Source organism: Erythranthe guttata, chromosome 2, assembly GCF_056151865.1.
Source record: "Erythranthe guttata isolate IM_541 chromosome 2, IM_541, whole genome shotgun sequence".
Lineage (NCBI taxonomy): Eukaryota > Viridiplantae > Streptophyta > Magnoliopsida > Lamiales > Phrymaceae > Erythranthe > Erythranthe guttata.
This window is the reverse complement of record NC_142534.1, coordinates 571,773-586,456: the sequence shown is the minus strand read 5'-3', so window position 1 is coordinate 586,456 and position 14,684 is coordinate 571,773. Positions and strand designations below refer to the sequence as shown.

Below are 14,684 nucleotides of genomic sequence, written 5' to 3'. Positions count from 1 at the left end.
AATAACGCTAGCAAAAAATATCAATACCACTACAATACCTCTAATTAAACCAATTTCCCATTATAATCTAATTACTACTATCACCGGACAGCAGAAAACAATATAATCTAGAACATCCATAGGCTTCTAATCAATTCGACTGCAGAGCATATATCATAATCGTGGTTTATATTCTGAAAACTGAAACAAAATCAAGCAAGAAGCCCACGTTAATTGCCCGTAATTAAGTTGTCACAACTCAAAAGCACAAATTATGGTCCTGCGTATCAGGCCAGAGCATACTCATCAATTATTTTCATAGGCAACCAAAAATAAAAAGAAGAGGCGAACGTTCCCCTAGTGATGTCCCTTAGCTTCAGCTTTCTTATGGGATTTGGCCTGCGCCTGGTGAAATAAGAAATAAAGCAAAATATGAGTCATCTCAATGCTCCGGTGACAAACGGAAAATCAGCAAATAATATAGCGGTTACAAGCTCTTGTCAATAAAACCAATCACAAGAAGCAATGGTCTTTTACATCTTTTAGAGTGCATTAGGACTGAAATGATTCGAATTTTAGTTCAAACGCAATGATTTCAAATAACTAAAAAATATATGAATTTGAAATCGACCTCATAAGTCAAAAAATAACTTAAAATCAGAGCTAAGAACTTGAAATTCATCATCAAACGAATCAATCGAAACAATCTCAAATGGATTTGCTATTATAATTGGAAATCATTTCGCTCAAATTCTTCCATCTAAAATCTAAGCATTGAAGGATTTGAATTCGAGGAAGGATTTCCAATAACCTCAAAATGAAACAGGTTTGAGATCCACCCCCGAAAACTAAAAAAAATGACTTAAAATGGGAGCTAAAGATTTAAAAATAACCAATCCAGAAGATCAATCAATTTGCTACTCTTCTCTCAAATCCTCTCGTCTAAATCCAAAAATATACTCAATCACGGCTATTACTACAAAATACTCGGAAATCATGCATCGAATTCCGTCCTCGTTTATTAGAAAAACTATAGATCGAAAGGCAGTTCCATGGCTACAGTCTATTGTCTTAACATACAACATCTCTCACCATACTTCAGTAAGTGTAAAAATTCAATTTACGGTTCAAGCTGTATTTAGATAGATAAGTCAACCCAATGCCGGATTATCCAAATCAAACCAAATCCTAGAAAAATCGATCAACATAGAATATTCGATTCACTTAAAAAAAAAACCGAGTAAAATATGAAGCTCAAACAGTAAATAAACACGATTTGCATCTTCATTCATCACCTGTGAACCAAAAGGACTGAAAACGAAAAACAAAAATAAAATAAAATAAAATAAATAACATACCTTAAGAATCCTAAGTTTTACGCTCCCGTAAACAATTCCGAATGAGAAAGCAGAAACCCTAGCGACCTGCCCCATTGATTGAAAATCAGATAAATTATGAACAAATAACACAAAAACAGAATATGCATACAAGCGAATATAGGATGAATAAAATAGATCGCAAAATGAAATCGAAGTTACCAACGCGACGGCGCTTGTGCCGGAGTACGGTCCAGGAAGCGGCGCCATTGTTATGATTTACTTTTTTCTCACGGAAGAAGAGAAGATCAGAGTAGATAAACGATGGCCGAAATTTTGCTCTGCGCTGCGTCTTTTTTTCCTTGGTTTTTTTTTTTCTCCTCTTTCGTGGAGAAAACACTTCATCGGCTTCGGCCCAAAATCTGAACCATTATGGCCCATATTTGTTTTCTTAAGGCCCAAAGTTATATGGTTCAAAAAGACCTATTCAATAATTAACATTACGCGATGACACGTTCGATTCATTGGACCCTCAATAAATTAATTTCACGCGGAGGGGTGCTGTTAATTTAGAAAAAATGTATAATTTTATTACCCCATGCTATTCAGTTTGAGAACTTTTAGTGGTAACTGAACGAGCTCTTAATTTATAAGTTTATGTGCAAAATAAACTTTAATTTTCCACTTAGGTGGTGTTTGCAAATGCTTTTTGAAAGTGATTATGCGGTTTTTTTTGCTCATAATCTATTTTTAGGTGTTTGCAAAATCAACTTTTGCTTTTGCTTCTCTTAAAATAATCTGCTTTAAGCTATTTTTTTTAAAACAACCATAACCCTGTTTTTTCAATTTTAGTTCATTTTTCGAAATATTTGCAAACACCCCCAACTTTTAGAAATAAGCACTTAAAACTAACTTAAATCACAATCACTAACTTCTGCTTTTAAATAATCATTTGCAAACACCACCTTAATTTGGAAACATATCTTAAATCACCCTTAATAATTGGATTTAGATCAATATAGTAAACTCTTAAAGGTTTAATGCAACTTTAAGCTTAGAAAATTAGCTACTTAATTATTTTAAGATTATAGCGTAATACAATTTATTTTAAGATTATAGCTTAAAATATTTATTATAATATTGTAGTTTAAATTAATTTATTTTAAGAAAATAAGCACACCAAATTATAATTTCGGAGCACTTCCAAAATTATGAATAAAGAAAAACAAAATACATTTAAAAACATAAATTGCAAATGTGTTTTGGATTTTTTAGGAATATCCATTTTTAATGTGGTCAAACAAGACGGCGTCGTTTCATTGGGACTCGAACCTTGGAATAATTAAACCCAAAAGCCAAAGGCAAAACCTTTTTAACCTTTACGCTCCACTCCCACACCACCACCACTCCAGCAGCCCCACTGAGTTGCAGAATTCGATTGCACTTTTCTCGTAGATCTTCACCTAAATCAACAGAAAAAAATGTCGTCGAGCGAGCAAGTGGTGGCGTCGCACATACTGATTAAGCACGAGGGATCCCGGCGGAAGTCCTCCTGGAAGGATCCCGATGGCCGCCGCATCTCCGCCACCACAAGAGACAGCGCCGTCGCGCAGCTCAAAACCTTCCGCGACGATATCATCGCCGGTAAATCGAGGTTCGACGACGTCGCCTCTCGATTCTCTGACTGCAGCTCGGCCAAGCGCGGCGGCGATCTCGGTATGGGAAATCAATTTTTTTTTATTCCTTCTGGTTTTGTTATGTAACTTGATGGATTGGATGCTGAAATATAAATCAGTAATTGTAATTGTAATTTATTTAGGTTTAATTTCTTGTGGCATTGTATGATTTGACTTTTGCTGCTAGAATTCTTTGAAATTTATGGTTGAGGATTTTGACCTAGAAGCTATATTGAGAGCGGTACTGTTCACCATTCCCTGCAGATAAATACACGACGTGAAAGAAGTTTCATTAATTGTTTTGTTTGTGCTTCATTTCGGAAATAAATATTTGAAAATTATTATACTTTTTGATAGTTTCTATTTGATTTAAAAAAAATAAAAGGGATAATGTTTGAAATAACCAATTGAATACTGGAATTGAAAGAATTATTTAAGGACTAATCTTCCCATGCGTATTTCATTTCATATTTGATGTGTTTGATCCTTTATACAATCATCTCTGGAGTGGAGATTATTTACCAAATTGAATTTGGTCAAATGTCAAATATTATGTATCATTTATGTGCAGTTAAAGGTAAAGAATATTTGTATTACATGTGACGATTAAGAGGATATGTACTATAGAGTAGGGCTTATGGAAAGTAGAAAGCCGTGATTTTCTCTACGCATTTATGTTCTCTTTGTAGTCCAAGATGGCTGCGACTGATAGTCTGTGGATGGTTGGTGATTTTTGTGTTTGTCATTTTAATGTCATGATGCTTTTCTGTCGTGATGCAAGTATACTTTATTTTAAGCTTTAGAAACTGTCCTTCAGTTTGCATTACTATCCAGATCACCTGCTTCATCGTTTAATGGTTTAATGCCGTTTACTGTAGAAACCTATTTGATTTTTAGCTTTCTTCTCATGAGTAGTCTGCAATATTTTCTCCCATTTGCGAATTTCGTCAGCTGCTCTTAGATAAGTTCCCTTGCTCAATGTTCTACCACATTCTCATTGTTTATATATGAAGTCAGTAAATTTCTTCAGTCTTTCTACCTTCTGCATTTGCTGTGGCATCATCGGATTTCACGCTTATCATTGTGCACAAAGTAACCGTTTGGAATAGGAAGCATATTTTCCCTTTTTTTACGAGAATCGGTTATCATTTCAAGTATTTGGGTTATTGCTACCATGTTCGTATTGTTGTCATTCCATGGGCATGAACTGCATAAACTCTCTTAAATGATGTCGTCTTCCAGTTATTACTGAAAAGTGCTGGTTTATGGTTCTTCTTGTACCACGAAATTCGTAATTGGAAGAATCTCATTATGTATGTTCTCAGGTCCGTTTGGCCGTGGTCAGATGCAGAAGCCGTTTGAAGATGCCACATTCAGTTTGAAGGTTGGTGAGATTAGTGACATTATCGACACTGATAGCGGGGCCCACATAATAATGAGAACAGGTTGATTTCAGATCGGATAAAGTAGTCAACATGCCAAATCAAGACTATGTGTGTTCTTTATGCTCTTTAACTTCGCTTATCTCTGTTTTCTCCCCACGATATTATGAACTTCATCTATTGGCAGGTTGTTACGATATTTTCTCTACGTGCATTGTAGTAAATAAGTTCTCTCCTTTTTGAAGAGTGAACTGAACAGCCCGAATTCCCTAATGCTTAGTTCTGAACTTGGATTATCTATTTCGCTTTTCTTGATTGTGTTTCTTCTTGATTTCTATATCTTTATTGCATTTTGACAAGGATACATAGGTTTACGTTTCATTGCAAATTGTTAGGATAAATGTGGAAACCCCAATTTATTTTAGTTTATTAGGAGAGTGTGTGTGTGTAGGGAAATTTACAGTTTCCGCCCCTCAAGTTTGCAACGATTTCACATTTGGTCGCTCATGTTTCAATAATTTGACACTTTTGGTCATTTTTCGTCAATTTGCTAATCCATCAGATACGGTAGTTACTAAATTTGTTGAATTTTTGAAACATGATGGGCCAAATGTGAAATTAGACGAACTTGAGGCATGAAACTGTATTTTTCAAAACATATATATATATATATATATATATATATATATATATATATATATATATATATATATATATATATATATATATATATATATATATACACGTGGGCCCAGATGTGAACTTGGATTGGATTAGACTAGAGGCAGGGGAGCGTGGTGGGATATTATATTACCCTTTTTTGCTTGGTCCATATGTTTATTAGCCGATTCCATTGGCTCCTAACAACTCTGACGTCACTATCAACACAAGCCAAAACGCAACTAGTATGTGATTTCAGCTTTGTGATGTTTCTCAATATTTAGTTCCAGTTTTTATATATATATATATATATATTTTTTTTTTAATTTTGATAAGATTATATTATTGTCTATAGTAATAATATTAATATCCCTTCATTACTTATTAGGGGTGCTTGGCATATAGCAACAAATTGAATTTAGTGGTCAGTCAATAATAGTTTTATGCCTTTTCTTTAGCATTGAGCCCACAAAAGTTTAGAGAAAATCGTATAAACAAATACTCTAAAAGTATGTTAAAAATATACATTAATTTCAAATGGATTATTATTTTGTCCAAATAGGTATGGTTATGATTAATCCTGATTCTAGAATCATAAACATTAATAAAAGCGCGCAGAAAGGAGGACGACACGTCACATCATTGCAAGTAGATTTTCTCTTTGTACTTTTACCACTTCTGGTCATTCATTTGGGACCACTAGATTTCATCACAGACCAATCAAAACGCTCAAAATAATAACCGCCTTGTGTACCCTAATTTTCCCCCAAAACACCCTCAGCAGCACTCAATCAAACCAAAATAAAGGCACTAAAACCTAGTCCCACACTCCCTTTGGCTATTCATAGTCCAATCCCCAGCCACCACCACCACCACCCCCTTATCCCCTCAATTTCCGATGGCCACAACCGCCTTCTCCACCGCCGCAGCCTCCGCCTATCCCACTTCCTCCGCCAGGACCGCCACCCGCCTCTCGCCGCCGTCTAAGCCCTTCTCCTCCATCTTCCCTAAAACCCTCCAAAAACCCCTCCAGACAACCCACTCGAAGAATAACCCCATCTCAGATATCATCTCCACCTACAAAAATTCAACCAACACCGAAACCACAATATTTTCCGACGATGATGACGACAAACCTAGGGAAGAGTGCGGCGTGGTCGGAATCTACGGCGACCCGGAGGCGGCGCGCCTCTGCTACCTCTCCCTCCACGCGCTCCAGCACCGCGGCCAAGAGGGCGCCGGCATCGTCTCCGTTCACGACAACATCCTCCAGTCCGTCACCGGCGTCGGCCTAGTCTCCGAGGTTTTCAGCGAGTCAAAATTGGCTAAATTGCCCGGAGATATAGCCATCGGCCACGTCAGATACTCCACCGCCGGTTCCTCCATGCTGAAAAACGTTCAACCCTTTGTCGCCGGTTACAGATTCGGCTCCGTGGGGGTCGCCCACAATGGCAATTTGGTAAATTACCAATCTCTCCGAGCGGAGCTCGAAGAAAACGGGTCCATCTTCAACACCAGCTCCGACACGGAGGTGGTTCTTCACCTGATCGCCATTTCCAAGGCGAGGCCTTTCTTCATGAGAATAGTCGAAGCTTGCGAAAAGCTCGAGGGAGCTTATTCAATGGTGTTCTTGACCGAAGACAAGCTAGTTGCAGTGCGGGACCCGTTTGGTTTCCGGCCATTGGTAATGGGTCGAAAAAGCAACGGAGCTGTTGTCTTTGCTTCGGAGACGTGCGCTTTGGATTTGATCGAAGCCACATACGAACGAGAGGTTTATCCGGGCGAAGTTCTTGTGGTGGATAAAGAAGGTGTTCAATCCCTTTGCTTAATGCCTCACCCGGAGCCCAAATCTTGCGTTTTCGAGCACATTTACTTCTCTCTACCGAATTCCGTGGTTTTCGGGAGGTCCGTTTATGAATCCAGGCACGCGTTTGGAGAGATTTTAGCTACCGAAGCACCGGTCGATTGTGATGTAGTGATTGCTGTGCCTGATTCTGGTGTCGTGGCTGCATTGGGTTACGCTGCGAAAGCTGGGGTGCCGTTTCAACAGGGTTTGATTAGGTCACACTACGTGGGGAGGACTTTTATCGAGCCTTCGCAGAAGATTAGAGACTTTGGCGTGAAGCTGAAATTATCACCCGTGCGTGCGGTGTTGGAGGGCAAGCGTGTGGTTGTGGTGGACGATTCGATTGTTAGGGGGACCACTTCTTCCAAGATTGTGAGACTGTTGAAAGAGAGCGGTGCGAAGGAGGTGCACATGAGAATTGCGAGCCCTCCGATTATTGCTTCGTGTTACTATGGAGTTGATACGCCTAGTCCAGGTGAGTTGATTTCGAATAGGATGAGTGTGGATGAGATCAGGGAGTTTATTGGTTCGGATTCGCTTGCGTTTCTGCCCATGGATAAGTTGACGGAGTATTTGGGGGGTGATGCGAAGGGGTTTTGTTATGCTTGTTTTTCGGGGAATTATCCGGTGGAGCCGAAGGGGAAGGTGAAGAGGATTGGGGATTCGCTTGATGATGGGTTGACCGGGAGTATGGAGTCTATTGATGGGGGGTGGCTCCCTGAAACTGGGAATGAAATGGGGGTGGAAAAGGAGATTAAATTATCTGCCTAATATCATTTTAAATTGGGATGTAGTACTTACTCTCTGCATAATTTATCTGATTATACATCTTTTTTTATGATCATGGGAAGGTGGGGAAGAATTCATAGTTGGATTGATGAAGGAACACATGTTTTGTGCAATTTTGCTGCATTGTTTTATGTATGGGGATGCTGAAACAATTGCTCATACAACAATTTTGTTTATGATTTATGTAATCCTAATCATGGTTTAATTTATGGGTGCCAATTTCGATTCGGTGAGTTTCTTATGTATCGTCCGTTAGATTAATTTTCCAAATGAACTGGAGCAAACAGAAGTTACAATCAAGCATACCGCTAACTACTCTCGTTCTTGTAGTTGTATGTAGTTCGATTCTAGTGTTGTACGTGTATGTTGTATGATCGTTTTCTTCTTAAGTTACAGAAGGTTCTTTGTTGTTTTTGCCAAGTTACAATTATCAAGCATACATATGCAAGGCTTGAAAATCTGCTATCAGCAACAATCATAAATTAAAAGGTCAGGCTGTGGCCGGAATAAATAAAATGTATACTGGAAATACTGATCTTTTACAAGTGGTCTGTTGATTATAAATAAGAAATAATCAAATCAGGACTTCAAAAACTGCACTAGCAATACATTAACCAATTGGCTTCCTTTTTGGAATTAGCAAGTCCATAACCGTACAAAGTATTTCCGAACGGCTGGATTGTCGTCTTACTGCAATTTGAAACGCCAACCAAAAAAATAGAAGGCCTGATTAGCCATTTTCTGCTTTATCGTATGCGTTGGACTTGTGCTTAGGAGAAAATGTGAACCCAGAAGGCACCTTGCCAAGCAACATCTCAGATATCCTAATCTGCAACATTAATATCCCTCACAAGTTATTACGATATATAAATTCTTCCGAGAGAAAAAAAAAACAAAAACAAAAAAAAAATGTGTTCAAGTAAAGTACCCAATCAGCAGCAGATTCCGAAGCCATTAAGGTCTCAAGTTCATCACGGCCGAAATACGAGGGTGGCCGCCAATTGATCTTTTGTGGGATAACTTCTAAGAGCCCAACTGGTACATATCTGAAAGTGTAACTCAGCCATTCCAGCAAGAAATGTCGGGTTGTCTCAACTCCTGCCCATTTAATACAATTTTAATGTAAATATAAATGTAAAAATATAAACAAGCAAATAAATAAATATTCACAAAAAAGACATGCTTATTATATTATATACCTTTTGAATCGGAACCCCAATGTTGAAGGCCAAAGCGCACATAATCCCTCAAAATATCTAACCTCTCTCCAGAACTAATGTCCCAATGCCTCTGTTCCTTGATTTCAGTAAATATCCAGGGCTACAAATTCAAGTGAATAAGTGACAAGACATCAAACGGGATTTGTAATATTCTATATTGTCAAGGACAATGAAGGTAATAAGGTTTGACTGCAAACCTTAACTAAAGCTCCTCGAGCAATCATACATGTAGATAGCTCAGGGCAATTAGACTTGTGAATGTTCCAATCCAAATAAGAGAACACATCACCATTTCCGAGGACTTGCAGTGTAGAAGGGGCAGTTCGCACACACTGGTAAACGTATTCCCAATCAGCAGGTTTGCTGTACCGCTGCTGACGTGTCCGACCATGGACTGTAACGGCATTGACTCCCCAGTTTCCCATATCGGATATCAAAGAGTCGATCCTGTTTTTGCCCTCAAAATAACCTGTTCGTACCTACACAATGCATAGATTACTATAGATAATAAATAGTCAAGAACTGGAACTTTGTTTAATAATGCATATTTACTATACATGCCATTTTATTACCCAGCAATAAATATATGTGCAATGTACCTTGATAGTTACTGGCGTCTCAACTGCTCTACAAGAGGCTTCGACGACACTTTTCATTCGCATAGGTTTTGTCAGAAGGGCGGATCCAGCACCCTTGTTTACGACAACATCGATTGGACAACCCATATTGATATCAATGAAATCCACTGTGCAGTGCTGCTCTATAAGTTCAACTGTTTTTGCAACAGTGTCTGGAAATGCCCCACATATCTGAACACCAAAGAGATCCTCTGACGAATGGCGCCTTAGCAAAGCCCATTCAGAAGCTTGACCCTGTTAAACATTTCAGAGCACAGTGCGATTAGTTGTAGTTAGCTTAGTTTCACCTTTACAAAAGCGTATTTACATCATGGTAACTCATGAATTTTGTCTCACTGAGCAATGTAAGAGCTACGAGTAAATATTGGATTAGGACCTATTTCATACCAAGAAGGTGATAGGAAAAATCCATGTTGCAAAGAAGAGAGTGGATGAATCTTTGTTTACATGTGGTATTGGGAACTCTTTTTGAATATTTCCACATAATTTTTAATTCTAGGTAATGCAGGTAAGTTTACCAGGGTATAAACTTCTGAAAGTTATAAGTTAAACATGTCATCCCTATCACCAACTATGGAAGTCATAACACATACAAAACATGGAAATTTAAACAGCCTGCTGATGTAGCATAAGATGGTGAAAAGAAAAGTTCGATAAATGGTAAATTTTAATACTTAACATAGTCGACTGCCTATGTTTACTTTCACTTAATTATTGTACATAAGCAATGAGGTACTGCAGAAAAGTGACTTATACGACTAATAACATGATAGAATTCAAATATCACAAAAGGGCAAGAAAATAAATTGTCAATTATTTAAGTTACTATTTGGATCAACTCAGCATAAACATCCAATGTAAGCAGCACAAAAGGGCTTTCTAAATTGCAACAGGATTATAGACACCATTCATCAATCATCTAATTCTGCAGCAATATCAATGAACTCATCCCATTCAGACACAAAGTTGCTCAGCAGAAACGAAAAAAATAGATTTTGCTAACCTGCAAAAGATTGGTGCACATTGCCATCTCACCGCATGTAATATCAGCTCCCAGAGCCTTGCAGAGACGACGAAATGGTAGATTTCCGACCGTTGTCAGGGGAGCAAGGTAGAGCTTTTCTTTGAAGTCAATGAGTTTCTTTTCCCGTGGATGCAACTTTAGGCACTTATCATTATCTTCCATAATAATTTCAAAATCTGGTTCACTCTGTTTGCAGCTTTTTTCCGTGTCTTTCTCGTGAAGAATTTCACCTGCCATGATAGATAAAATAAACAAACACGCCCTAAAAAAACTTGAACGTGTGCCTGATTTTTACGCAACTAACCATCAATAAGTGGTTCTGAACAAGTTTCATCAATTGAGGATTTTGTTTTCTTGGGCGGTCTAAGTTCCTCAGCCACATCTGCTTCATATGGTTTATCTTCTTCCAAAACTTCTGCAGTGCAATCCACTTCATTAACGGAGTCGGTATTTTCTCTACAACAACCCTTTCCATCAACATCTCCATTACCATTGATAACAACTTGGCCATCACTATCATTATCACCCACATTTTTCTTTTTCCCCTGTTTCTGCAATCAAAATGCCAAAGTTGACAAAAATCCAAATCTCCGCCATATTTATTGATGTGGAAATAAGACTATTAAGAGTAAAATTTATAGTCCTCACCAGAAGCCCGAGAAGATTGAGAGCATCATCTGCCTTGGGGAACTTCATCTTGTTTTTCCACAAAAGCTTCTGAACATCCTTTTTCAGTACATTCAGTTCACCGTTTCTCTTGTCTCCATTAATTATTACCGTAGCAACTTCCCCCGTTTCGCCATCCTTATGTGTGGCCGCATATCTACAAGCAATACCGTAAGGGCATGGCCCCTGACTACTCAAGAAAGGGCACAAACCATCTAAATCGTCTGGTTTCTGCATCAAACAAAATCAAGCCCCGTAATTACACTACATGAACTATCGATTCAATAACAGTCGGATAGCAAACAAAATACGTTAGAGTCGTTATTTACCTGAGACTTGAATGATTCCATATCATGGCTGTAGCGGCACTTTTCTTTATACACACACGAATCAACGTTTCCGCTTTTCGCTACCGCTGGGCATATATGCAAAGCAGATTTTTGTTCCTACATTATATCTAACACAATTCAATACAGCCGTATCACAAATTATTAAATCGAAGTACCAAAAAAAAACACGAAATCAAGCAATTAAATTGTATTCCATTTCATACACCAAGCAAATTAAATCAAGCTAAAAATAAAATCACCAACTGGTATTCTGACCTGAAGGCGCTCGCGTTTCAACTGGCGTTTGGATTTCTTCTCATCCATCAGTGGAGATTTGCTGTTATCGTCTCTATTGCAAGTTCTAACCGGCGGCGGACAGAGAAAATCTCTTTTGACTGGGGCTATGGATTTAGCCACCATCTCCTCCGCGTTCAATGGGTATTGGAATGTGGCCGGAGATTCATCAACTGAGAGGTCATCGGAATTACCAACAATGGCGGTGTCGTCTCCCATGGCAGGTCACGGTGGAGAAGAAGTAGGGTTTTTGAGGGTTTAATTGGATGGAAGAGGTAGTTAAAAGTTCAGGCAAAGGCCAGAGGTATAACTGCTCTGTTGAAATGGCGTATTTTACTCATTTGAGAAAGAATGCCTTATATTAGATGGGCTTATATTAATTACTAGGCTAAATACTAGCCCGATTATTTATTATTCATACGACCATAAAAAAGTCAAAGCCCTGTTAAATTTTAGCCAAGCTTCCGATTTTCCCGGCCCAGTTAATAAACTTCCCAGCCCAGTTAATGAGCTTTTAAATTTAAGCCCAACGACCGATCATTAAAATTGAAAAAACAATTAAAAAAAAAATTAAAAAAATTTGTCAGAAGTGGGGTTTGAACCCACGCCCTCTTACGAGGACCAGAACTTGAGTCTGGCGCCTTAGACCACTCGGCCATCCTGACTTATTGGTATACATTTCTAGTTTTACTTAGTTATTTCAATAGTTGAATCATGAAAGTCAATTTTCCAATTCAAAGGAACCAAAATGAAAGTCCTAGTGTAGGGCCTACCTATGGGTATGGAGACTAATGTAATCGAAGATAAAGACATCTCATAAATGTGGCTTTATATTTTCATTTTTATGTCAAGTTTTATATATCATGATAATATTTTTTTCTAAATTATAACATGCATTAATTCCTTAATAAACCCACCCAACAACCAGTTTCCTACGCGTATAATTTTAGTTACTTTGTTTGTCGGGTAAATAAGGATGGCGGCACATGTTCAAAGGCTAATCTTGTAGATTAGTTTTATGGGGTAATGGCAAATAGGCCCATGACAAGGGCACTTAATTAAAAAAGGGACATCCAATTTTTTTGTTTTTCAAATAAACCCACCCCATTCAAACTTATTTGCAAATAAGGAAAATCCCTTTATATATACCAAAATTACCCCCAATTCATTGAAACCCAATTCAACTCCAATTTCATGATTTACACCCCAATTTAGCCCAATTTCATCAATTAACCAATTTTAAACCTAATTTTAATTTTGACCCCAATTTTAACCCTAATTCTTATCAATTCCACCCATTATGCTCTAACTTCTTAAATATTACACATTGACCCAGGATTTAAACAAATATATCACATTAACCCCAAAACTTTTTTTTTTCAGAAAATAAATTTTTTTTCTGAAATATTTTTTTTCCGGCCAGATTCCGGCGTTGACCGCCGGAGACCGCCGGTCTCCGGCGTTGACTTTTTTTTTTTTTTTTTTTTTTTTTGAATTTTCGTTTTCCTGAATTTTTTTTCCGGCCGGTCAACGGCCGTTGACCGCCGGGTCTCCGGCGTTGACTTTTTTTTTTTTTTTTTTAATAATTTTTTTTTTCTTAAAAAAATTTTTTTAATTAATTTTACTGTCTTGGCTGCTAAATTACTGTCTCCGGCAGTTATTTAACTGTCGGAGACAGTAATTTAACTGTTAATTGACTTTTTTATTCTTAAAAAAAATATTTTTAATTAATATTACTGTATTCGTTGCTAAATTACTGTCTCCAGCAGTTATTTAACTGTCGGAGACAGTAATTTAACTGTTAATTGACTTTTTTATTCTTAAAAAAAATATTTTTAATTAACATTACTGTATTCGTTGCTAAATTACTGTCTCCAGCAGTTATTTAACTGTCGGAGACAGTAATTTAACTGTTAATTGACTTTTTTATTCTTAAAAAAAATATTTTTAATTAATATTACTGTATTCGTTGCTAAATTACTGTCTCCAGCAGTTATTTAACTGTCGGAGACAGTAATTTAACTGTTAATTGACTTTTTTATTCTTAAAAAAAATATTTTTAATTAATATTACTGTATTCGTTGCTAAATTACTGTCTCCAGCAGTTATTTAACTGTCGGAGACAGTAATTTAACTGTTAATTGACTTTTTTATTCTTAAAAAAAATATTTTTAATTAATATTACTGTATTCGTTGCTAAATTACTGTCTCCGGCAGTTATTTAACTGTCGGAGACAGTAATTTAACTGTTAATTGACTTTTTTTTTTTTTTTTTTAATTTTTTTCCTTACAAAAAAATTTGTTTTAATTAATATTACTGTCTTGGATGTTAAATTACTGTCTCCAACAGTAATTTAACTGTCTTAGACAATAATATTAATAATATTACTGTTCGGAAAAATAATATTCATAATATTACTGCCCAAACAGTAATATTACTGTCTGAGACAGTAATTTAGTAGTCAAGACAGTAATATTAATTAAAATATTTTTTTTCTAAGAAAAAACAATTCAAAAAAAAAAAAAAAAAAAAAAAAATCAACGCCGGAGATCGGCGGTCAACGGTGGTTGACCGACCGGAAAAAAAATTCAGGAAAAAAAAATTTCAAAAAAAAAAAAAAAAAAAAAGTCAACGCCGGAGACCGACGGTCTCCGGCGGTCAACGCCGGAATCTGGCCGGAAAAAAAACATTTCAGAAAAAAAATTATTTTCTGAAAAAAAAAAGTTTTGGGGGTTAATGTGATATATTTGTTTAAATCCGGGGTCAATGTGTAATATTAAGGAAGTTAGAGCATAATGGGTGGAATTGTTAAGAATTATATTATTGAGGGTATTTTAGACTAAAGACATGGAGATGGGCTTAAT

General features: G+C 37.0%; 4 protein-coding genes and 1 non-coding gene across 5 annotated transcripts; 2 read left to right on the top strand and 3 right to left on the bottom strand.

Annotated features, from left to right (window-relative positions):
* Nucleotides 1-151: 151 nt before the first annotated feature.
* Nucleotides 152-1,734, bottom strand: LOC105957733 (uncharacterized). Its single transcript, XM_088822148.1, has 3 exons — nt 1,518-1,734; nt 1,338-1,403; nt 152-384 (listed from the first exon to the last, which is right to left on the bottom strand). Exons 1-3 carry the CDS (start codon nt 1,563-1,565, stop codon nt 337-339), a joined length of 162 nt encoding a protein of 53 aa, XP_088678274.1. The 5' UTR covers nt 1,566-1,734; the 3' UTR covers nt 152-336.
* Nucleotides 1,735-2,597: 863 nt separating this feature from the next.
* On the top strand, nt 2,598-4,649 carry LOC105957726 (peptidyl-prolyl cis-trans isomerase Pin1). Its single transcript, XM_012981686.2, has 2 exons — nt 2,598-3,011; nt 4,297-4,649. Exons 1-2 carry the CDS (start codon nt 2,777-2,779, stop codon nt 4,419-4,421), a joined length of 360 nt encoding a protein of 119 aa, XP_012837140.2. The 5' UTR covers nt 2,598-2,776; the 3' UTR covers nt 4,422-4,649.
* Nucleotides 4,650-5,804: 1,155 nt separating this feature from the next.
* On the top strand, nt 5,805-7,855 carry LOC105957735 (amidophosphoribosyltransferase, chloroplastic). Its single transcript, XM_088822102.1, has 2 exons — nt 5,805-7,626; nt 7,668-7,855. The coding sequence occupies exons 1-2, from the start codon at nt 5,912-5,914 to the stop codon at nt 7,669-7,671; spliced, it is 1,719 nt and encodes a 572-aa protein (XP_088678228.1). The 5' UTR covers nt 5,805-5,911; the 3' UTR covers nt 7,672-7,855.
* A 244-nt stretch (nt 7,856-8,099) lies between these two features.
* On the bottom strand, nt 8,100-12,177 carry LOC105957734 (FMN-linked oxidoreductases superfamily protein). Its single transcript, XM_012981692.2, has 10 exons — nt 11,802-12,177; nt 11,526-11,642; nt 11,179-11,427; nt 10,835-11,081; nt 10,510-10,760; nt 9,468-9,740; nt 9,066-9,347; nt 8,848-8,968; nt 8,577-8,746; nt 8,100-8,477 (listed from the first exon to the last, which is right to left on the bottom strand). Exons 1-10 carry the CDS (start codon nt 12,036-12,038, stop codon nt 8,379-8,381), a joined length of 2,046 nt encoding a protein of 681 aa, XP_012837146.2. The 5' UTR covers nt 12,039-12,177; the 3' UTR covers nt 8,100-8,378.
* A 223-nt stretch (nt 12,178-12,400) lies between these two features.
* TRNAL-CAA (transfer RNA leucine (anticodon CAA)) lies at nt 12,401-12,484 on the bottom strand. The gene has a single exon. It is a non-coding gene; the product is annotated as a tRNA-Leu (tRNA).
* Nucleotides 12,485-14,684: the final 2,200 nt, after the last annotated feature.

Coding starts and splice junctions, on each gene's coding strand:
- LOC105957733 (XM_088822148.1), bottom strand. CDS start 1,565: ATGGCGCCGCTTCCTGGACCGTACTCCGGCACAAGCGCCGTCGCGTTG. Junction 1,404..1,517: donor GCACAAGCGCCGTCGCGTTG/GTAACTTCGATT, acceptor TCAATGGGGCAG/GTCGCTAGGGTTTCTGCTTT. Junction 385..1,337: donor TAAAACTTAGGATTCTTAAG/GTATGTTATTTA, acceptor TTATTTCACCAG/GCGCAGGCCAAATCCCATAA.
- LOC105957726 (XM_012981686.2), top strand. CDS start 2,777: ATGTCGTCGAGCGAGCAAGTGGTGGCGTCGCACATACTGATTAAGCAC. Junction 3,012..4,296: donor CAAGCGCGGCGGCGATCTCG/GTATGGGAAATC, acceptor GTATGTTCTCAG/GTCCGTTTGGCCGTGGTCAG.
- LOC105957735 (XM_088822102.1), top strand. CDS start 5,912: ATGGCCACAACCGCCTTCTCCACCGCCGCAGCCTCCGCCTATCCCACT.
- LOC105957734 (XM_012981692.2), bottom strand. CDS start 12,038: ATGGGAGACGACACCGCCATTGTTGGTAATTCCGATGACCTCTCAGTT. Junction 9,741..10,509: donor TGTGCACCAATCTTTTGCAG/GTTAGCAAAATC, acceptor AATGTTTAACAG/GGTCAAGCTTCTGAATGGGC. Junction 9,348..9,467: donor AGACGCCAGTAACTATCAAG/GTACATTGCACA, acceptor TGCATTGTGTAG/GTACGAACAGGTTATTTTGA.